Below are 24573 nucleotides of genomic sequence, written 5' to 3'. Positions count from 1 at the left end.
CTCCCCCCTCCCTCCTGCCCACTGCAATCAGCTGGCTTGAGACATTCAGAGGGCAGAAGCGAGGACTTGACATGCAACCTCCCCCCTCCCTCCCTCCCCTGCATCCTGCCCACGGCAATCAGCTGGTTTGTAGCGTTTGGGAGGTAGAGGAGGGAAGGGGAGCCTGCATGCTGAATCCTTGCTTCTCCCCGCTCCCTCCTGAATGCCGCTGATCGCTGCGGGCAGGAGGAGGAAGGGGAAGGCACTGATCTGCAAGGTCTGCCAGCAGACAGGAGGAGCTGTGGGGGGGCAGGGGGCATAGGGGAGCTGATGGGGGCTGCCAGCTGTGGACAAAGCAGGCAGCCAAACGATGTTATAGCGAAGCATAGCAGAACTTTAAATGGAGCATGTTCTGTAATTGAGCAGGGACGTAAGATCAGAACAGCTTTAAGTGAGAGGACGTTAAGTGGGGAGTTACTGTACCAAAATACTCGAATACAGACTCATACTATAATTTGAACCTCTACCATTTGCAGAAAAGGAGAAATCAGAGTCCTTTGTCTTGAATTATAACATGGAATCAATCTGGGATTTACTGTAGAAAAGCCAACCTTCTGAAACACTTTAAGACTTTGTTTCACTCAATTTCTAAGTTACTTCTCACCTGTACAATATACACACAAGGTCACGTTTGTCCACAAAGGTTGTTTTATGCTCAGACGCTCTTTAAAATATCTTCATCTATCTTTGCATTAAGACCCAGCATGGAAAATAGACTTTTAGAAGTATTCTTCCTCTGCATGGGTGAGATTCTGAAGACAGGGGTTATAATGGAAACTTCGACATTACCATATCCAGAATCCTCACAGAAGCAAATGCTATCCAGAGCAGCCAAACCACCAGGATTTGGGAGTAGTTTTATGAGTCAAGTCCACTATACTAATAAAAGCTATATGCACTGGAGGTCATGGGTTTGCTTTCAAAAGGAAAGCTCTAAGTTATTTCATTAACAGATGACAATAGCACTGTTGAAAAGCCACTAATCCTCATCCATACACACATATTTGGTGTTAGAGAGCAGCTGCTACAAAGGAAAAGGGAAAAGAAGAGAATGAAAGGAAAAGAAGAGAGTCAAAACAGAGTGGGTGGGAAGACATACTGCTGAAATGTGATCAGAGTAAGCAGCCTGAGATACTTTTAAGTATAAGGAATCTTATAGAATGGTTGTGTGTATCAGTAACAGCTAGAAGTCTGCTGAACACAGTAACCAAAAATCATTCCCCTCTCCTTTTCTGCTTCAAAAAGAAGCATGCAAAATAAAGCCACATACCTTAAGAATTTGCTATAAGAAAAACAGTGTGGTTAGCAAGAATACCTCAGATTACTGTAATTGCATATTTGTTAGATAAAAGTGAATTTCCAGGAGAATTTTTAGAAATACTCGCCACTGTTTCCAGCTGAGACTGATCACAGTGGTAGCTGCCATTTCATAGCTATTTCTCAGAAGGAGCTCATTTCGGACGATGTAGATGCAATGGCACCAGCCGGGGCAGTTGTGGGCACCCACAGGACACCGCACTGTCGAAATGCCGCTGCTGAGCGCGGCCGCCGGAGAACCGCCCGCCGAAATGCCACCGAGAAGCGTTGCCATTTCTCGGTGGCATTTTGGCGGCCGGGTGTCTGGCACCCGACACAGTCTTCTGGGAATAGAAATATGATATTCCCACAGAAAGGTTGACATAGACTATGACTTTGGAAATACAGCTCTGATTTCAATGCATGAAAAAGCAAGGAATTTAGCAAGACACTGTAACACCAGGTCTATTATTTTAACAGCTCCATTAAGCAGTAAAACTAACACACACCAACAAGAGCTCTTTTGTTAAACTAGAATTTTAACTAGGACAACAAACAGACTGAACATACCTTACAGTAACTTGATCAATTTCTTGCTTCCCCCACCCCAGGTATTCAGCTCACAGATGCATTCTCGAACATGGAAACTCTACTTGATTGAGAATTCTTCTGTCATATTTAAAATACTTTTACTGTTCTTTTGTAGTTGACTTACATTGAAGGACGTTGCTAGCCAACAACAAGGGTGTATTTGATACACAGACAATCAGACTGCTGAAGGGCATGCAGGCTGCCCTTTATTCTGACTGAATGGAAGAAGCAATTGAACTCATTTATGGAGTAAGATAGCTGAAACAATAGAAGCCACCATCCAAAGCACAGGCCACACAGAAGGCCTGAACATGAACTAACTCAGGGAGAAGAAGAGTATCCCTGGGAACAGATTTCAAATGCAGGGACTGGAGCACGGTTTGGAATACAGCTGTGCGTGGCAGCAAGAAAAGCCATGAGAAAGCCAGAGAAGCAGTGATAACAAGGAAGCCAAATGAGAAAGTGCTTCTTGTAGACAGGGCCCTGGCTGGAAAGGTACGCTTGGAAACTGTGAACAAAGAAAAACACTGTCTCCTCTTTGTTCCTACTGTGTTCAGGGGAACAGGAATGTGTGTCCATTCTTTGTAAATGGACAGGATTGCACCAAATAATATACCTGACTCATCAGCACTTTCTCCTGTTAACAGAAACAAACCAGCAAAGCTCCAAATATTGGCTAACCAATATTAAGGTTCTCCTTCAAAATGCTAATACAGTAGACTTCTGCATACCGACACCTCTGTCAAGCCAGTTACATTTCAGACATTTTAAAGTGCTTTGAGATCATTGAGAAAAAAGGATGCTATACAGGCAAAGTATTATTTATTCTTGGTATAATTATTTCTGAACTGGCATGTTCTTTGGTTTCTTGCCATTAGAAATGCAGAGGGAAGTAGAAGTAAAATAAAGTTTCCATCAATGCAATGTAACTGATTATTTCAAACATGTGCTTTCAACTATACAGAAATCCAGTCATTTCGTAGCACACACAACCATTTTCAGTGACATGCTTCTCCTCTTTCAGATCATTTTACCTTCTCTACTATCTGCTATACAACAGTCTCCCTGCTGGGCTCTTTTAATATCTCCAGAGGTAAGTCCATTTTCTGTCTCCATGCAGTCATCAAGAGGTGGAAATGGCAAGGAGGATTCATCAGTTCTATCCATGTGGTTACAGAAACCAGGAATCAGGAAGGTGATGTTCTAAAATACAGAATACAACAGTATGAATCAGACTGACTCCTCACTGGTTGGTGACAGATGCCAATAACCTTTGCTGGTGGAGAAAGCAATCCAATCTGATCCTTGTGGTTCATGTTTGTCTGACTTACCACAACAACAACGAGTCCGGTGGCACCTTAAAGACTAAGATTTATTTGGTCTTTATTTTGTCCTTATTTTATTAGTCTCTAAGGTGCCACCAGACTCCTTGTTGTTTTTGTGGAGACAGACTAACAAGGCTACCCCCAATACATGATCCACAACAGTGATGGAAGAAGAGAGATTACAGAGTCTGCTTCCGCATACTTAAAATTTGTTCTAATCCTTTGGCAATCCTTTGTTCAGAAGTTAACTTATGCACCAACGACCACCCCACACTTATTTGTTGACTACAGCAGTTCTAACTGAGCAAGTGGAATAGATTCTTTTGCTGGCAGACTTGAGATCATTAAGACACACCAATCATTTCTGGGGGGAGGAGGGGTGAAAATTCAGGCCTCACCTTTCCCAGCAGCTCCTTTTTCTCATAGCCAAACAGCATTAAAGCAAAACTGTTGTTGATGCCATAGATGCTCCCATCTCGTTGGAGTGTGATAAGCCCACTGAGGGCGGTGAAAACCCAGACAGTGGCAGAGTAAGAACAGTCTGTGGAAGATCCTGTCTTGAACTCCTGAAAGAGTCCATCCTCAATCACTGAGACTTGGTCCTCATCAGGAAGACTAGCCCTCAGCTTTAAACTGAGAGGAAATGTTGTGCCCTCCCTGGCTCGACCTATAGATCTCTGGATCTTGAGATTCTAAAAAGAGAAACACTGTTTACACATCAAGTTATGCACAGGAAAGCTTTCCAGGGGGTGGAGGGGAGAATGTGTTATTTCACTAGGAGAGCTCCTGCAGTGAAAGCCCTAGCTCATTACTTAGCTAGGAAACACCTGAACAGCAACCAACAACTGCATAGCCATTATCAGGAGACTTAGGTCTTAGGTGCTAAATCTGCCACCAGAGGCTCTATTTGTTACCCAACTAGAGAAAGCCAACATATGAAATATGAAGACTGTGCAGTATTTATATCACAAGTGAGAAGAGCAAGGAACAGCTTAGTTGATAGACCACACAGTACCTTTGGAATTTTCTTGCCAGGAGCAGGGATCTGCACCGAAGGAATCAGGTCTGTTATGTAGTGACCAACTACTTCTTCCAATGATGTGTAACCATGGAGATGAGCAAAAAGAAGGTCACACGATGTAATCTCTCCCTTAAAAAGAGTTCACATGACCCTCATCATTATAATGTTTTAACCACGGGCCACACCACTCCTAAAGAGCAGTTTATGCTAATATCAAACAATATGGCTGGACGTGCCCATGAAGAGAGTCAATACCAATAACAAACACTGATTCAGTAAGCAGATGCAGTATAATACAGTGCCACTCTGACACTATTTTTATACACGGAAACTACATGTAGCTAAAATCCATGTGAGGCAAGTGGAAAAACAGTATCTGAGATTTCCCCCAACAAAAAGTGTTTGTACACAAAGATTTACAACCATGTCTGTTAATTCACCTGCAGTATTCTATCTATACTGAGAGACCACTGAGCTAATCATGTTAGAAACTGCAAGTCAAGACTGAGATCAACTGGCACGGCTGTGTGGGAGAAACTTGCAGAGTCTGCCCACACTACACCTGGCTCCAGCCAGTGCTATCTACATCTTTCATATTCATGAGTACTAAATTGTCTGTTAAAGCTTTTAAGATCCCCTCACTTGCACAAAAGCTCTTTTGTCAAATTGCTCTCACATTTTGTGACTAATAGAACAGAACACTCACATCACTTCTGAAGGAAACAGAGGCAGAGAGTCTTTCCACTGGTTCCAGCACAACCACACAGCACTGGTTGTCCTTGCTTCTCATTTTCCTCATCCAGACTGAGACAGGGATCTTCTCATTGCTACGTCCTATAACATCCACCTGTTAACAGAAATCAACATTAAATACAGTGTTCTGATATGTCTCTTTACCTACCAACAGCTTCAGGGCAATGAGAGCTGAATAAGATTTCAATCTGAGATGTGACTCTCCTGCTGTTAGAAATGCAAGATAAGGGATCTTTCTATTAATTTTTCGAACAGGGCAAAGTGAAAAAGTCTTCCTTAATGGTGCCAATTCCTCTTGCATTCTCCAAAACATTCAATTAAATGGGAACCTCCATTTGTATTATAGGGGGTATGACAAACAGTTCTGGACTATAGGATTGCTCCGCTCCAGCTCCAGGCAAAAACCTGCAGCTCCACTGCTCCGGAGCTGCTCAGAGCTCTAGCTCCGGGCTCTGCTCCAAAGCCCTGCATTCAATGAATGCATAATATCAATATGCAAGCTGCATATTTATACATTTGTATCTCCAATATTGCAGCTTTGCTGAAATGCTGTTATAAATAAAGTTGTTTGAGTTACTCGGCCATTGAAAGAGCATGTAACATTAAAACTTCTCTGTGCTTGCATAACAGCTTTGTTTTTAAACCTCACATCTGACATGCACAATCAACATGGAGTCCCCAATAAGATCCAGTGCTTTGGCTCTGTTAGAATATAAAGGGCTGAAGGTTTGCAAATAGTTTACCGATCTCTCACACACACACACACACACACACTTATTCTCTTCAACCTCAGAAAAAAGATCAAGGTGTTTCCCCAACTTTTGTATGCCTTTTAAAAAGTGATACTCTAACACCATACCAGGTTTCAGAGTAGCAGCCGTGTTAGTCTGTATTCGCAAAAAGAAAAGGAGTACTTGTGGCACCTTAGAGACTGACAAATTTATCTGAGCATAAAATTTTGTGAGCTACAGCTCACTTCATCGGATGCATTCAGTGGATCCACTGAATGCATCCGATGAAGTGAGCTGTAGCTCACAAAAGCTTATGCTCAGATAAATTTGTCAGTCTCTAAGGTGCCACAAGTACTCCTTTTCTTTATTCTAACACCATACACTCAAAGATGCATTCCTTATGGGAATCTCAGTAAATTACAATAACCAAAACAGCAGCTGGATCCTTGCAAGAAGAGTTAGCACCGTGGAAATAAACCAGCAGACTTAACTTCAATGGTAGCTATATTAATTTCAACTGCAAAAATGCCAGTTTTATTTCTTGTTGGAATAGATTCCTCTAAAATAAGATGATTCTTTCACATGAGGTTTACTCACTTTTTCCCCTGCCCTGTTCATATCAGGCCTTACTAGCATTGCGATAGAAAGAGTTTATGCATTTACTACACCATAAGAAGTCTCTGAAATACATTTAATAGCACAAATTTTGAGTTGAACAACTGTCAGACATGCTAATTTCTATTCTGGGGCCTCAGCCAACCAAACCTTCACTTTACTCCCCAAACTTGTTTTAGGACTGAGAAAGCTGTAGTTCTGAGGTGCTGTAAATCTCTTTTAAAAGAGAAGACCTGCTGAGAGGCTATGAGCTCATTTTCCCTCCAGAATATTTGCACATGCAATAACTGGACAATAGAAACAAAAAAATGCTTTTTTTGAGACATTTCTCTCAGACAGTTCCATATACTTTATGGCTTATATTCCCTTGAAGGCAAGATATCGTTTTTTCATTTTCAGTTAAGTGTTTTGCCATATATATCCTCAGATATTTCATCGCATTTGACTGCTTTGATAACTATTTAATTCATGGAATGCAATTTAAAGTTTAATTTTTTTTTTTTAAATTACATTGAGACAGTCCTTGGGAATCTTGCATTAGTATTAATGGCTCAACTTGGAGCAGTTTAACATTTTTGCTCAAATTAATTCATAATGGACATTAGATAGAGAAACAGTCATCCTGACTATACAAGTTGACACAGGGATGACTCTTACGAGTGCCTCCCAAGTGGACTTCATAAGCCAGAATTAAAAAAGGCAAAACATGTTTATAAGCTTCTTTTAAAAAAAGAAATGCCTCCACTGTCAAAGAGTGATAAAAGGTTACCCAGGGACATGTACTGGACAACACTGAAGAGTTAAGTTGAAATAATCACACAAGTGTATTTCTGTAAGGGATTATTTGCTTGAACATCTCACACACCACTGTTCCAGAAACCACAGCTGCATATCCATCATCTTCCACATGTTCCTCCCCTAGAGCCTCCACTACACCCTGAGTAGATTTTGATATCAACTGGGACAGCTTCTGGCCAATCAGCTCGTGACTACTGTACCCAAGGAGCTTGCAGGCTGTGTCACTGGCAACAAGAATCTAGGAGAGGAAAAAGAATGCAGTAAGAATTTTGTTTCTAGTTCTCCTACTAGATGACTGGTCTAATATTTCGTTACATCACATCTTCTCTCAATGGAAGTTGGAAATGATAGGTCCTACTTTTATTCTGAAACCTGATACGTATTTCACTTCATACTTAGTCGTATTCCTATGTCTGTTTCAATTTTATGACAATCCGCTGCTTTGGGCTTTGTCTACACTGCCAATTGAACAAAATTTTGTCGTTCACAGGTGCTTAAAAAAACAACTCTCCCGCCCCTCAAAAAAAGACAAAAGTTTTGCCGCAGCAAGTGGCAGCGTAAACGGCTCATTGTCAGCAGGAGCGCTCTCCTGCTGACAACGCTTGTAGGGGGGTGAAAATATTTTGTTGGCAAAAGTGTCGACAAAAACCGTTTACACTGCCCAACTTTTTATGTAGTCTAGACAAAGCCATAGTCACTTATCTGGTAAACGAAACAGAGACACTGCTTTCATCTTTTCCTCTTTCTTGTATACTACTCAGCACCCTCCAGCCATTTGGCTTGTGAAAACAAAACTATCTAGTGGAATAAAATTATGTTATATTTACAAGTAAATCCTAAATAGGACTATAGTTTTAGATGTATCTAACAGCAAAAACAACTGATCAGCAACCTGCAGACTAGTATCCAAAATCCAGTTAGCCAACCCTTGCTTTTAACTTAACTATAATTCCTTTAAATTGATTACAGTAAAATAATCCAGTTAGCACAGTGAAAGGGTCCTTCGTTACAGCTACATAAAGCCACAGTTCAGTCTTCAGTTCAATTTCCAGCTTACTGTAGCTGCAACTGCTGATTCTAGCTGACGAGTCTTTTTTGTTTTAAATAAAGTGACCTGCTCCAGACCTTCAAAAGGTGCATTAACCACATAATGTCTACAGTTCTTAAAGTGATTCTGCACCACAAAGAGCATTTTACAGTGTAGGACCTATGTCTGCATGAGGAAAGCCTAAACTTTCAGACAGCTAGATACACTGGCCATAAGCTTATATGAATACAGCATTAAGTGCAAAGAACTCCAAGTATATTTCAATTTGTATTAACCTTTGTCCTAAAGTTTTATTTTCCCCTTCTCTGCTTGAAAAGGGCTCAATAGATCAGTGTTCTGTCTGATCTTGTCTTGTGTGCATTTTGCCAATTATAAACTATTCCTGGGATACATAAATCTCACATACTTTTAAGACTTGTGAATGACTATGAGTTCCATTACATATACAAGTAAAAATTACACAAGTCTGAATCTACATAAAACTATGTGGTTTATAACAGAACTATACAAAGCTCATTTTTAATGGGTGGTCCTGCTACAGCCATGGTAAAAGGCTGGTACAGGCGGTTCTTGGACTTAAGACACAATTGGTTCCTGAAAATTGCGTCGTAAGTCAAAACTTCGTAACTCGGAACAGCAGTCCACTCCATTGTGGGACCGAGCGTCATAACGTCGAAACCAACTGTCGTATGTCAAATCAGGGTGTCAATTCAGAAACGTCGTAAGTGCCTTTCGTCATAAGGCGAACGTCGTAAAGTCGAGGACTCCCTGTACCTCTGTTGTCCTGACATCCACAGTGAAGACAGCTTTATTTGGGTTGCGCACAGCAGCTGGGAGCGACGGGAGGGATTCCTCTACACTCATGACATTCAAGAAGGAACAAGAGGTGCTACCGACTGAACAGGATAAGGAGGCAAGTTCCAAATGAGCCCAAGGGTTACCAAGATTGCCAGAACAAATGTTATGAGCAGCCAGTGAAGATAAGCAATAGGAAGTCCATTCATCCTCTAAAGGAAAAAAGATGAGCATCTCTGTAGTTAAAGAAGTCTGATATAAAAGAACATTTAGTGGGGAGACAATTTTCAGGGAAAGATCACCAACTGAAGCAATTGTCAAGTAGTTTACATATAAAAACTTTAAATTTTTAGACTAAAGAAAGATTTTCAAAGCCTAATATTAAATACAAATGTTTTCAATATTTTTAATGTTAATACGAACAGTTGTTTTGATCAGATTTAAGTATTCCAGTACTTATGACTCAAAGGCTGGAAAAATGCAATGTTACTGGTTCTCATGCACTGTTTCGCTAGTCTTATTTTCTTTTGGCCAACCTGAGAAAAGACCAAATGATGATTTTAAAAATTCTATCCGTTTTAATAATCTAAGCTGTTATTAATAATTTTTACATAGACAGTGTTCCATTAAATATTTGTTTAGTCAGAAACTAGTTAATTACCTGCTTGTAACTACAACAGCACTGGAACTGGTGAGGAAGCGCTGTTCACCCACCGATACTTTTGACTACTAACAAACAAAAATCTGTAGGGCACATCTTGCCAAGTGACTCTGCTGAAATTCTCAGAAGTCCTACATCGAAAGGGAGGTACTTCAGGAAATATCATAGCGTCACCTATAAAGTCATTTCACTCCCAAAAGAACAAGCAGGGGTAGGCAGTACTGAGGAAGGTGTCTAAAACAGTGGTTCTCAAACTTTTTTTTCCCCATGCACCACTTGAAAATTGCTGAGGGTCTCAGTGGACCACTTAATGATCTTTCCAAATGTTGTTTGTATCGTTAGATAACTACTGTAAAGGACTTTGGATAAAAGCATTATATACAAAAAAAACAAAAAAAATTTTTTGTTCTACAAATAAAAGCACACAACTCGTTTTAATATCAATAGTATTACCTTTCTAAATCGATGGATGTGCCCTCTTCCCCCTGCCCCCCGTTGTGGAAGCCCCCAAGCTGGGGCTGGAAAGGAGGGGGGTCTCCAGCACCATGGCAGCAACCGAGCTGGGCTGGGAAGGATGGGGGTCTCTCCCTCTCTCTCCTGCCGCGGCAGCTAGGGCTGGCAAGGAGGAGAGTCTCTCCCTCTCCCCCTCCACCACAGCAGCCCCCAAGCTGGGGCTCGGAAGGAGTGGGGGTCTCTCCAGAAGCCGCAGCCCTGGAGCTGGGGAAAGTCACTTCTTTCCCTGGCCACTGCAGCCCTGCATGTCCCAAATTCCCCCCACCCCCTCTTCTTACCCCACTGCTCCCTCTCAACTACCCGCTATTTCCCCCAAGGCTACCACCTCACCTTACATATGCATCTTCTCCAGGGTCCAGGGACCTAATCAGTGGAGCCATGCTTGCACAGCTCCACTAATTAGATGGGTGGCCATTCTCTCTTGTGTGCAGCTGCCCAGGCATGCACCTTAGAGGGAATTATCCACAGACCACCTGAATGGAGCTCAGACCACAGTTTGAGAACCTCTGGTCTAAAACAAGGCAACTTAAGGGTATGTAAACCGTTATGCTGGTAATAGTCACCATGTAGTAAGACCTTCATCCAACCCATGGATATGCTCTGGGTTCAGAAGTAGTCAAATTCGTTCCCCATCCCTATCACCTCCTCCTCCTCACTCCTTTGGTACAACTTCCTGAACACATTATCTTTTTTTTGCAATTACTTCTTTAACTGTGTCATTTCTAATTTATGGGGAAAGTCTTAAGGCGGGGTGGCCAGCCTGAGAAGGAGCCATAATTTACCCACGTACATTGCCAAAGAGCCACAGTAATATGTCAGCAGCTCCCCCCATCGGCTCCCTCACCCCGCTCCCAGCGCCTCGCACCCACCGGCAGCCCTACCGATCAGCACCTCCCCCTCCTTCCCCACACCTTCCGATCAGCTGTTTCATGGCATGCAGGAGGCTCTGACCGGGAGGGGGAAGAGCGAGGGCACTGCAGGCTCAGGGGAAGGGACGGGAAGGGGTGGAGTGGGAGTAGGGCCTGTGGCAGAGCCAGGGGTTGAGCAGTGAGCACTCCCCGGCACATTGGAAAGTTGGTGCGTGTAGCTCCACCCCCGGAGTCGGTGCCTATACAAGGAGCCGCATATTAACTTCTGAAGAGCCACATGTGGCTCTGGAGCCACAGGTTGTCCACCCCGTCTTAAGGCATTGGAAAGAACAGATATCTTGATTCATAAGTTCACACTGTCAAATTCAGAGTGCTACATGATAATCACCAGACAAAGAAGCTTTACTCTGGCAGAGTCTGGAAAGCCCACTTTTTCTACTCTTGTTGGTCCAAGGGTAGGATTTGCTCAGCTCATCAGAGTCACTCAGTCCTGGAAGGGGTAATCCTAATGAGGTGCCCTCTTCAGAGGGGACACAATCCTTGGTTGCCATAGTCAGACCCTCGCTGGAACACCACAGTTAGGAGTCCATCTATAATGGAAATATAGAAGGGACCAATGAGATCAATGATTGAGAGAACACTCCACAGCATACAGACAGCCATCAGTGTTCCCCAGTTTGCACCATGAAAAATAAAGACGGTGTGAGATGAGGACAAGATTTTCCATGGAGAGATGAGCCTTTGGTGGGGCTCTCCGCTGCTCACACAATACTTTTACTGTTGTTCCAGTATTAGTCTTCCTTAAGGAGACCCACTTTTCCCTGAAAGATTCATTTCTCAACAATCTTTATTATATATAACTAGCTGTTTAGTAGTTTCCAAATTCACAATGGAAGAGACAAATTAAATGCTACATTCTACATTAACAGTCTCTCCTCTACTGATATCACTTTCTTTAAACAGTAAAGTGTTAGGGCTTCAGACAAGTCTTAGAGGTTTTGTAACTATCCATAGAGAGTACAATCTAGCCACACCACTGTTAGATTGATGAAGCTATCGGACTAACAACTGGAGACACAAAAGAGGTACACATGTCCCCACGGAATTTGTGTGCTTGATCTTAACACACACACACACACAGATATATATGTATATATGCAAAAGAGAATTAAATGGGGGCAGTTACAAATAGTTAAAAGTTAGGGTTGTGGATTAGTTGCAGTTAACTCATGCGATTAACTCAAAAAAATTAATCGCGATTAAATCACACTGTTAAACAATAGAATACCAATTGAAATGTATTAAATATTTTTGGATATTTTTCTACATTTTCAAATATATTGATTTCAATTAAAACACAGAATACAAAGTTTACAAAAATATTTGCACGGTAAAAATGATAAAATAAATAGCATTTTCAACTCACCTCATACAAGTACTGTAGTGCAATCTCTTTATTGTGAAAGTGTAACTTACAAATATAGATTTTTTTCTTATATAACTGCACTCAAAAACAAAACAATGTAAAACTTTAGCGCCTACAAGTTCATTTAGTCCTACTTCTTGTTCAGCCAATCACTAAGACAAAAGTTTGTTTACATTTACAGGAAATACTGCTGCCTGCTTCTTATTTATGTCACCTGGAAGTAAGAATAGGCTTTCACATGGCACTTTTGTAGCCAGTGTTGCAAGGTATTTACGTGCCAGATATGCTAAACATTCGTATACCCCTTTATGTGTTGGCCACCATTCCAGAGGACATGCTTCCATGCTGATGATGCTTGTTAAATATAGAGTGTTAATTAAATTTGTGACTGAACTCCTTGGAAGAGAACTGTAGGTCTCCTGCTCTGTTTTACCCGCATTCTGCCATATATTTCATGTTATAGCAGTCTCGGATGATGACCCAACACATGATGTTCATTTTAAGAATACTTTCACGCAGATTTGACAAAACGCAAAGAAGTGTGAGATTTCTAAAAATAGCTACAGCACTCAACCCAAGATTTAAGAATCTGAAGTACCTTCCAAAAATCTGATTGGGATGGGGTGTGGAGCATGCTTTCAAGACTTCTGAAAGAGCAACATTCCGATGCGGACACTACAGAACCTGAACCACCAAAAAAAAAGAAAAATCGAACTACTGGTGGTATCTGACTCAGATGATGAAAATGAACATACGTCAGTCCACTCTGCTTTGGATCGTTATCGAGCAAAACCCATCATCAGCATGGACGCATGTCCTCTAGAATGGTGGCTGAAGCATGAAGGGACATATGAATCTTTATTGCATCTGGCACGTAAATATCTTGTGATGCTGGCTACAACAGTGTCATGTGAATACCTGTTCTCACTTTCAGGTGACATTGTAAACAAGAAGCAGGCAATGTTATCTCCTGCAAATTGTAACCAAACTTGTTTGTTTGAGCCACTGGCTGAAGTAGGACTGAGTGGACTTGTAGGCTCTAAAGTTTTACATTGTTTTATTTTTGAATGCAGTTATTTTTTGAACATAATTCTATATTTGTAAGTTCAACTTTCATGATAGAGATTGCACTACAGTACTTGTACTAGGTGAATTGAAAACGACTATTTCTTTTGTTTTTTACTGTGAAAATATTTATAATAAAAAATATAAAGTGAACACTGTACACTTTGTATTCTGGGCTGTAAATGAAATCAATATATTTGAAAATGTAGACAACACCCACAAATATTTAAATAAATGGTATTCTATTATTTTTTATTAATCGCTTAACAGTCCTATTAAAAATATATTGATTATGCATAATCTATTTGCTAATGTGGCATTTTTATAGTTGCCCTCCAAATGCCCTTGTTTATACATCATTAAGAAGCAAAGGCTGGAAGAATTTTTTCTGCTTCAAAAACAACCCCCCCCCCCCCACAATTTCCCACCCTAGAGGACTGGTTTGATGTTTCAGACACAAATTGTTAGCCCTCACACCTTAACTGAAGGAGTTAGGGTGCTGAAGCTGTTACAAAAAGCATGCTTTCTCCAAAATATTAGTCACTGAAGTTAACTAAGCCTTAACACACAACAAAACAAACTCCCCATCTCACCTGCTCAGCTTCTGCTCTCTTATTACCTCCCAAATCATCCTTTCACTGCTTTTCCAGGCCCATGAGTTTTGTCTATGCAAAGAAAAGAACACACACTGTCAACGGAGTCAGGAAGAGGTGCCGCGGAAAAGAAAGGTGGGAGGGGACCGCGGCTCGGGCTGCAGCCTGAGCACAAACAGCGCCCCCTGAACCCGAGCACTGCGAACCCGAGCCAGCTCGCAGCATAGCCATACCGGGAGGCAAACCGTACTCCACCCCAGTTCAGAAACTATGGCTACAACAGGCGCCACAGGAACCTGTCCCCAATAACACCCACAGCAAGGAAACCTGAGGCCAAACCAGCAGAGACCCTGTCCTGACCCCCGCAACACTCCCAATCCAAGGGAACATCTTTCACTCCCCGCCCCCCAACACCTCCCATCCCAGAGAACATCTTTCACTCCCCCCCGCCACCGGGCGACCCACCCTCTTCCCCCCGAGGATCCCTGCCCCCCATGGCCAATCTCCTCCCTACAAGGTCCCAGACCCGCCACCATGGGGACTATCCTGCTCTCCAATGTCCCCCGGGGCCCATAACCACCTCGGACCCAAGGCGGCCCGCTCCCTGCCCCGCCCCCACCTCGAGGCGCCGGTCACTTGAGAACCGGTGGCGCACATTAGCGCGAAGGGAAGAAGGAAAAAGCATCGCCCCCACCGAGGCCAATCAAGATGGTAAGAAACGGAGAGGTCCAGATTGACAGCCAGAGAAGCCAATCGGCTGCCGAGGCGGTACCCACTCTGGCCCTGAATGGCAAAAACCGGCATAAATAGTTGCTAGGGTCTCCTTGGACCCCGGCGACGGCATGTCACATGAGGCAAAATTAATTAAGCATCTGAAATCGCGCTCCCCTCCACGTATCACGAAAGACTGCGACGCAGCCAGGGTTGCCAATTCAGTTGGATGTATTCCATATTGACTGGGTTGGTACATGTCATCTCAAGACACAATGCAGAGATAAAGTTTCTTGACACCTTACATGACTGCTTCTTGCAGCAGCTGGTCCTGAAACCCACCAGAGGAGAGGCAATTCTTGATTTAGTCTTAAGTGGAGCACAGGATCAAGTCCAAGAGGTGAATATGACTGGACTGCTTGGTAACTGACCATAATATAATTAAATTTAATATCCCTGTGCAGGGCCATCCCTAGCTATTCTGGGACCCGATGCAGCCCCCGCATCGGGGTGGGGGGGCAGGCCTGAGCAAGGGCGGCTCTCCCCAGGCCTGTGCAGAGGGGACTGGCTTGGGGGGCAGTGAGGAACCACCCACCAGCACTCAACGGCGGCATGGCTGGGACCGGGTCTGCACTTCCCACTGCTGGTGAGTACAGGCTCAGCCCTGCTGCAGAGCTTAGGGGAATGGGGGCGGGGCTGGGGCAGAGCAGGGGCAGAAAGAGGTGGGGAAGGGATGGGGCGGAGCAGGGGCTGAAACAGGGCACCCCTACACCGCTGCGTGTTTTGCGTATGGGTAAGGAAGGCCCTGTCCCTGTGGCAGGAAAAACACCGCAGTGGCCCAACACTGAAGCATCTAATTTCAGAAAGGGGAATTACACAAAAATTAGATGGTTAGTTAAACAGAAATTAAAGGATACAGTGCCAAAAGTGAAATCTCTGCAAGCTACATGGAAACTTTTTAAAGACACCATAATAGAGGCTCAACTTAAATGTATACCCTAAATTAAAAAACATAGTAAGAGAACCAGAAAAGAACCACTGTGGCTAAACAACAAAGTAAAAGAAGCAGTGAGAGGCAAAAGGGCATTCTTTAAAAAGTGGAAGTTAAATCTTAGTGAGGAAAATAGAAAGGAGCATAAACACTGGCAAATGAAGTGTGAAAATACAATTAGGAAGACCAAAAAAGAATTTGAGGAACAGTTAGCCAAAGACTCAAAAAGTAATATCAAAAAAATTTTTAGTACATCAAAAGCAGGAAGCCTGCTAAACAACCAGTGGGGCCACTGGACAATCAAGGTGCGAAAGGAGCACTCAAGGACGATAACACCATTGCGGAGAAACTGAATGAATTCTTTGCATTAGTCTTCACGGCTGAGGATGTGAGGGAGATTCCCAAACCTGAGCCATTCTTTTTAGGGGACAGATCTGAGGAACTGTCCCAGAGTGAGGTATCATTAGAGGAGGTTTTGGAACAAACTGATAAATTAAACAGCAGTAAGTCATGAGGACCAGATGGTATTCACCCAAGAGTTCTGAAGGAACTCAAATGTGAAATTGCAGACCTACTAACTGTAGTCTGTAACCTGTCATTTAAATCATCTTCTGTACCAGACGACTGGAAGATAGCTAATGTGATGCCAATTTTTAAAAAGGGCTCCAGAGGTGATCCCAGCAATTACAGGCCTGTAAACCTGACTTCAGTACTGGGCAAACTGGTTGAAAGAACAGTAGTGTCAGACATATAGATGAACATAATTTGTTGAGGAAGGGTCAACGTGGTTTTAGTAAAGGGAAATCATGCCTCACCAATCTACTAGAATTCTTTGAGGGGGTCAACAAGCATGTTGACCAATGGGATCCAGTGCACATAGTGTACTTAGATTTTCAGAAAGCCTTTGACAAGGTCCCTCACCAAAGGCTCTTATGCAAAGTAAGCTCCCATGGGATAAGAGGGAAGGGTATGGATTGGTAACTGGTTAAAAGATAGGAAACAAAGGGTAGGTATAAATGGTCAGTTTTCAGAATGGAGAGAGGTAAACTCTGTTCTGGGGCCAGTCCTATTCAACATATTCATAAATGATCTGGAAAAAGGTTAAACACTGAGGTGGCAAAATTTGTAGGTGATACAAAATGACTAAAGATAGTTAAGACACAGGCAGACTGTGAAGAGCTACAAAAAGATATCTCAAAACTGGGTGACTGGGCAACAAAATGGCAGATGAAATTTAATGTTGATACATTCAAAGTAATGCACATTGGAAAGCATAATCCCAACTATACATATAAAATGATGGGGTCTAAATTAGCTGTTACCACTCAAGAAAGAAATCTTGGAGTCATTGTGGATAGTTCTCTGAAAACATCCACTCAATGTGCAGCAGCAGTCAACAAAAATGAACAGAATGCTGAGAATAATTAAGTAAGGGATAAATAATAGGACAGATAATATCATGTTGCCTCTATATATATCCATGATATGCCCACATCTTGAATACTGTGTGCAGATGTGGTCGCCCCATCTCAAAAAAGATATATTGCAACTGGAAAAGGTTCAGAAAAGTGCAACAAAAATGATAGGGGTATTGAATGGCTTCCATATGAGGAGAGATTAATAAGACTGGGACTTTTCATCTTGGAAAAGAGACGGCTAAAGGGAGATATGATTGAGGTCTATTACCATGTATAAAATCATAACTGGTGTAGAGAAAGTAGATAAGGAAGTGTTGTTTACTACTTCTCATAACACAAGAACTAGGGGTCATCAAATGAAATTAATAGGTAGCAGGTTTAAAACAAATAAAAGGAAGTATTTCTTCACACAACACACAGTCAACCTGTGGAACTCCTTGCCAGAGGACCTTGTGAAGGCCAAGACCATGACAGGGTTCAAAAAAGAACTAGATAAATTCATGGAGGATAGGTCCATCAATGGCTATTAGCCAGGATGGGCAGTAATGGTGTCCCTAGCCTCTGTTTGCCAGAAGCTGGGAATGAGCGAAAGGGGATGGATCACTTGATGATTACCTGTTCTGTTCATTCCCTCTGGGGCACCTGGCACTGGCCACTGTCGGAAGACAGGATACTGGGCTAGATGGACCTTTGGTCTGACCCAGTAGGGCCATTTTTATGTTCTAATGAGGTTTCACCGCATAACATAATATTTAATTGAATATTAATATTTAATTCATAGAGACTCCAGGACAATCCTGTGCTAAGGTTAAACCACCTTAAAAATCTAAACACTGCCCCGGGGCAGAGCTACCTCATCCCAGTTTCACACTGGGAGAGGGGGGCATAACTACTCTATCCCAGTGTCACAATGTGGGGGGAGGAGCAGAGCTACCCATCCCAGTGTCACACTCGGGGGCGGGCAGAGCTACCCCATCCCACTGTCACACTGCGGGTGTGTGACGTTATTGACATAAACTGTGACCGTATAGCTCATTGCTGCAACCACTGTTATATATTTGCAGCAAATATTGTACAAAGGTTGTCATGTGAGGTGTCTAAGACAAGGTTATGATTTGCTGGTTATGATTATGCTATCTGTATGCATGTATCCTTTTTGTATTTAAAGTTATAAGTATTGGCTCTATACTGTCCGTATTTCAAACTTGTGCTATGCTTCTGGGTGACACCCCAGACAATGTGGCATCAGCACTGCCTAGCCTGCTTGACGGCCCATTAAGGTCCATCAGCTATACAACTGACCCATTGAGAGAAGGCAGATACACTTTGTGACTAAGGAAGGCACGCAGGGACATGCCTATGGACTGAAACACTTCGGTTTTTCCATGCCATGTGCTGGGTGGCTTGTTGCTGGAACAAAGAAAGCACAAGCCACATGGCAAAAGGACTATAAAAGGCAGCAGCAGGATCTCCATTTTGTCTTCAATCCTGCTTCATACCTCTGGAGGAATTTTGCTACACTGAAGCTCTGCACAAAGGACTGAATGACCCATCCAAGCTGTGGATGTACTCCAGAGGTTTGATTTGAGCCTGCAGTTTATTCCATCACTGCTACAAGCCTAAACCAAGAACTTTGCCATTACTGTATGCAATTGATTCCATTTAACCTATTCTAACTCTCATCTATATTTCCTTCTTTTTATAAATAAACCTTTAGATTTTAGATTCTAAAGGATTGGCAACATCGTGATTTGTAGGTAAGATCTGACTTGTATATTGACCTGGGTGTGGGGCTTGGTCCTTTGGAATCAGGAGACCTTTTTTTTCTTTTACTGGGGTATTGGTTTTCATAACCATTCGTCCCCATAAGGAGTGACACTGGTGGTGATACTGGGAAACTGGAGTGTCAAAGGGAATTGCTTGTATGACTTCTGAATAGCCACTGGGGTAAAACCAAAGTCTTCTCTGTTTGGCTGGTTTGGTTTGCGTTACTAGTAAAAAGAAAAGGAGTACTTGTGGCACCTTAGAGACTAACAAATTTATTTGAGCATAAGCTTTCGTGAGCTACAGCTCACTTCATCGGATGCATGCAGTAGAAAATACAGTGGGGAGATTTTATATACACAGAGAACATGAAACAATGGGTGTTACCACACACACTGTAACAAGAGTGATCAGGGAAGGTGAGCTATTACCAGTAGGAGAGAAAAAAAACCCTTTTGTAGTGATAATCAAGGTGGGCCATTTCCAGCAGTTGACAAGAACATGTGAGGAACAGTGGGGGGGGGGGGGAATAGTTTTGCTTTGCGTAATGACACATCCATTCCCAGTCTTTAATCAAGCCTAAGTTAATTGTGTCCAGTTTGCAAATTAATTCCAATTCAGCAGTCTCTCGTTGGAGTGTGGTTTTGAAGTTTTTTTATTGAAGAATTGCCACTTTTAGGTCTGTAATCGAGTGATGAAAGAGATTAAAGTGTTCTCTGACTGGTTTTTGAATGTTATAATTCTTGATATCTGATTTCTGTCCATTTATTCTTTTATGTAGAGACTGTCCAGTTTGTCCAATGTACATGGCAGAGGGACATTGCTAGTACATGATGGCATATATCACATTGGTAGATGTGCATGTGAACGAGCCTCTGATAGTGTGGCTTCCTGGACACTACAGTGCTAATAAGCTGTCAAGGTTCCTTCCCCACTCTGAACTGTAGGGTACAGATGTGGGGACCTGCATGAAAGCCCCCCCTAAGCTTATTTTTACCAGCTTAGGTTAAACCTTCCCCTAAGGTACAAACTTTGTGTTGTCCTTGAACCATATGCTGCCACCACCAAGTGTGTTAAACAAAGAACAGGGAAAGAGCCCACTTGGAGACGTCTTCCCCCAAATATCCCCCCAAACCCTACACGCCCTTTCCTGGGGAAGGCTTGATAAAAATCCTCACCAATTTGTACAGTTGAACACAGACCCAAACCCTTGGATCTCAAGAACAATGAAAAATCAATCAGGTTCTTAAAAGAAGAATTTTAATTAAAGAAAAGGTAAGAGAATTACCTCTGTAAAATCAGGATGGTAAATACCTTACAGGATAATCAGATTCAAAACACAGAGAATCCCTCTAGGCAAAACCTTAAGTTACAAAAAGACACAAAAACAGGAATATACATTCCCTCCAGCAGAGCTTATTTTACCAGCCATTAAACAAGAGGAAATCGAACACATTTCTAGCTAGATTACTTACTAACAGAAGTTCTGAGACTGCATTCCTGATCTGTTCCCGGCAAAAGCATCACACAGACAGACAAACCCTTTGTTTCCCCCGCCCCCTCCTGATTTGAACGTATCTTGTCTTCTCATTGGTCATTTTGGTCAGGTGCCAGCGAGGTTATCTTAGCTTCTTAACCCTTTCCAGGTGAAAGGGTTTTGCCTCTGGCCAGGAGGGATTTTATAGCGCTGTATATGGAAAGGCGGTTACCCTTCCCTTTAGTTTTATGACATAAGCGATGGTCACATATTCACTTCCTGGACACAACAGTGCTAATAAGCGATGGTCACATAAACCCCACCCTATACCGGAAACCTACTGACTACCTACGTGCTTCCAGCTTTCATCCAGACCACACCACACGATCCATTGTCTACAGCCAAGCTCTAGGATACAATTGTTGCATGGATGCCTTCTGTTGTCCTAGGCCCATCTAAAGCAGACAGAAGAATGGGCAGCTTGGTAGGAGTTTGTAGTTGCTTTCCTTCCCCAGGCCAGCGAGGGAGGTTGGGTGAGAGGAGCGGGAGACAGCCTCATAATTACTCATTCTGATGTCCCCCCAGAACCCTGTTGCCTTCGACTTCCTGCTGCAGCGTGTAGAGAAAACCCTCCGGCATGCCATCGAGGAGGAGGAAGGTTTGCCACTGGACCAAGTCACCAACTTCCAGGAGGTAGCTTGGACCTAGTCCTGATTCCTGCCTGTGTGGGGGTGTGACACGGCTTGGGGCCTGTAGGAGGTAGTACATGGCGTTTCTCTAGACAAGCCCATTTCCTGTTTGTGTGTGTTAGCATCATATAACCGCTTTAGCTATTTTCAGCCCTGAGTTCACCTCTTCCCTGCCTGGACCCCCTCCCCCGCATACCTATGTCTGGTCCCATTTCCGTTGTATTAAATAGTTGACGTCGGAAACTGTCTCCTGTGACTGAGGCTAAGGGAATCAGTGCTGCTGAAGATCAGAACGCAGCCCATTCTAAGCTTCGTGCGCCGTTAGCTCTTTCTCCGGGTCCTCGTGCGCTCTGTGGTCACAGGAAGGTAGGAGGAGGGATAGCTCAGTGGTTTGAGCATTGGCCTGCTAAACCCAGGATTGTGAGTTCAATCCTTGAGGGGGCCATTTAGGGATTTGGGGCAAAAATTGTGGATTGGTCCTGCTTTGAGCAGGGGGTTGGACTAGATGACTTCCTGAGGTCCCTTCCAACCCTGATATTCTATGATTCTATGATTCTAACTGCATTTGCTCCAACCCCTCAGACAGAGACAAACACCCACAAGATCTCTATCAAGCGTTCTTACAACTACAGTACCCACCTGCTGAAGTGAAGAAAACAGATTGACAGAGCCAGAAGAGAACCCAGAAGTTAACTACTACAGGACAGGCCCAACAAAGAAAATAACAGAACACCACTAGCCATCACCTTCAGCCCCCAACTAAAACCTCTCCAATGCATCATCAGGGATCTACAACCTATCCTGAAGGACGACCCATCACTCTCACAGATCTTGAGAGACAGGCCAGTCCTTGCTTACAGACAGCCCCCCAATCTGAAGCAAATACTCACTAGCAACTGCACACCACGCAACAAAACCACTAACCCAGGAACCTACCCTTGCAACAAAGCCCGTTGCCAACTGTGTCCACATATCTATTCAGGGGACACCATCATAGGGCCTAATCACATCAGCCACACTATCAGAGGCTCGTTCACATGCACATCTACCAATGTGATATGTGCCAGCAATGCCCTTCTGCCATGTACGTTTGCCAAACTGGACAGTCTCTACGTAAAAGAATAAATGGACAGAAATCAGATATCAAGAACTATAACATTCAAAAACCAGTCGGAGAACACTTCAGTCTCTTTGGTCACTTGACTACAGACCTAAAAGTGGCAATTCTTCAATAAAAAAACTTCAAAACCACACTCCAACGAGAGACTGCTGAATTGGAATTAATTTGCAAACTGGACACAATTAACTTAGGCTTGATTAAAGACTGGGAGTGGATGTGTCATTACACAAAGTAAAACTATTTCCCCATGTTTATTCCCCCCCACCCCACTGTTCATCACAAGTTCTTGTCAACTGCTGGAAATGGCCCACCTTGATTATCACTACAAAAGGGGTTTTTTATCTCCTGCTGATAATAGCTCACCTTCCCTGATCACTCTCGTTACAGTGTGTATGGTAACTCCCATTGTTTCATGTTCTCTGTGCATATAAAATCTCCCCACAGTATTTTCTACTCTATGCATCCGATGAAGTGAGCTGTAGTTCACGAAAGCTTATGCTCAAATAAATTTGTTAGTCTCTAAGGTGCCACAAGTACTCCTTTTCTTATTGCGGATACAGACTAACACGGCTGCTACTCTGAAACCTTAATAGTAAAGGACCTCCAGTTTTGGGCTGTAACTGCCCTGCTCTAAGCAATTTGTCCTGAATTGATACTCTCAGATGTGTCCCGTCAGAGGCAGCATCATTATAGGGGGACAGAGCTACTCTACCCCAGTGTCACACTCGGGGGTGAGGGGCAAAGCTATTCCATCCCAGTGTCACACTCGGGGGGAGGGGCAGAGCTATCGCATCCCAGTGTCACACTCGGGGGTGGCGGGCAGCTACCCCATCCCAGTGTCACATGTCAGCCTCACTTCAGTCCCCGGAAAAATCATGTAGCAGGTCCTCAAAGAATCAATCCTGAAGCACTTACATGAGAGGAAAGTGATCAGGAACAGTCAGCATGGATTCACTAAGGGAAGGTCATGCCTGACTAATCTAATCGCCTTCTATGATGAGATTACTGGTTCTGTGGATGAAGGGAAAGCAGTGGATGTATTGTATCTTGACTTTAGCAAAGCTTTTGACATGGTCTCACACAGTATTCTTGTCAGCAAGTTAAAGAAGTATGGGCTGGATGAATGCACTATAAGGTGGATAGAAAGTTGGCTAGATTGTCAGGCTCAACGGGTAGTGATCAATGGCTCCATGTCTAGTTGGCAGCCGGTGTCAAGTAGAGTGCCCCAGGGGTCGGTCCTGGAGCCGGTTTTGTTCAATATCTTCACAAATGATCTGGAGGATGGTGTGGATTGCACTCTCCGCAAATTTGCGGATGATACTAAACTGGGAGGAGTGGTAGATACGCTGGAGGGCAGGGATAGGATAGAGAGGGACCTAGACAAATTGGAGGATTGGGCCAAAAGAAATCTGATGAGGTTCAATAAGGATAAGTGCAGGGTCCTGCACTTAGGACGGAAGAACCCAATGCACAGCTACAGACTAGGGACCGAATGGCTAGGCAGCAGTTCTGCGGAAAAGGACCTAGGGGTGACAGTGGACGAGAAGCTGGATATGAGTCAGCAGTGTGCCCTTGTTGCCAAGAAGGCCAATGGCATTTTGGGATGTATAAGTAGGGGCATAGCGAGCAGATCGAGGGACGTGATCGTCCCCCTCTATTCGACATTGGTGAGGCCTCATCTGGAGTACTGTGTCCAGTTTTGGGCTCCACAATACAAGAAGGATGTGGATAAATTGGAAAGAGTCCAGCGAAGGGCAACAAAAATGATTAGGGGTCTGGAACACATGACTTATGAGGAGAGGCTGAGGGAACTGGGATTGTTTAGTCTGCGGAAGAGAAGAATGAGGGGGGATTTGATAACTGCTTTCAACTACCTGAGAGGTGGTTCCAGAGAGGATGGTTCTAGACTATTCTCAGTGGTGGAAGAGGACAGGACAAGGAGTAAGTCTCAAGTTGCAGTGGGGGAGGTTTAAGTTGGATATTAGGAAAAACTTTTTCACTAGGAGGGTGGTGAAACACTGGAATGCGTTGCCTAGGGAGGTGGTGGAATCTCCTTCCTTAGAAGTTTTTAAGGTCAGGCTTGACAAAGCCCTGGCTGGGATGATTTAATTGGGGATGGGTCCTGCTTTTGAGCAGGAGGTTGGACTAGATGACCTCCTGAGGTCCCTTCCAACCCTGATATTCTATGATTCCTACCTTTTCATATGCAGTGTATTTATACCTCCCTACTTTAGTTTCCACTCCATGATTCTGATGAAGTGGGT

At 43.3% G+C, this 24573-nt stretch overlaps 1 protein-coding gene and 1 long non-coding RNA gene across 12 annotated transcripts in view; one reads left to right on the top strand and one right to left on the bottom strand.

Moving 5' to 3' along the window:
* The window catches only part of PASK (PAS domain containing serine/threonine kinase), a 51855-nt gene extending 36967 nt beyond the window's left edge, over positions 1–14888 (bottom strand). For 10 of the 11 annotated variants that reach the window (XM_084638380.1, XM_084638386.1, XM_084638384.1 and 7 more), the window contains exons 1-9: positions 14759–14888; positions 14140–14211; positions 11444–11645; positions 8992–9224; positions 7237–7407; positions 4979–5119; positions 4267–4401; positions 3650–3943; positions 2961–3129 (exon numbers count right to left, since the gene is read on the bottom strand). In XM_084638380.1, coding sequence (XP_084494506.1) covers positions 2961–3129; positions 3650–3943; positions 4267–4401; positions 4979–5119; positions 7237–7407; positions 8992–9224; positions 11444–11606 — 1306 coding nt within the window. In that variant the 5' untranslated portion in view covers positions 11607–11645; positions 14140–14211; positions 14759–14888. Of the gene's footprint in view, positions 1–2960; positions 3130–3649; positions 3944–4266; positions 4402–4978; positions 5120–7236; positions 7408–8991; positions 9225–11443; positions 11646–14139; positions 14212–14719 lie in introns of all 11 variants that reach the window. The other variant, XM_084638383.1, reaches the window with a different exon arrangement.
* A 97-nt stretch (positions 14889–14985) lies between these two features.
* LOC311525741 lies at positions 14986–23020 on the top strand. The gene is made up of 3 exons (XR_014712852.1): positions 14986–15496; positions 21086–21193; positions 21772–23020. It is a non-coding gene; the product is annotated as an uncharacterized lncRNA (long non-coding RNA).
* Positions 23021–24573: the final 1553 nt, after the last annotated feature.

This window comes from Lepidochelys olivacea (genome assembly GCF_965140295.1).
Source record: "Lepidochelys olivacea isolate rLepOli2 genome assembly, chromosome: 9".
Lineage (NCBI taxonomy): Eukaryota > Metazoa > Chordata > Testudines > Cheloniidae > Lepidochelys > Lepidochelys olivacea.
The sequence above is the reverse complement of the archived record's forward strand: the minus strand, read 5'-3'. Positions and strand labels throughout refer to the sequence as shown.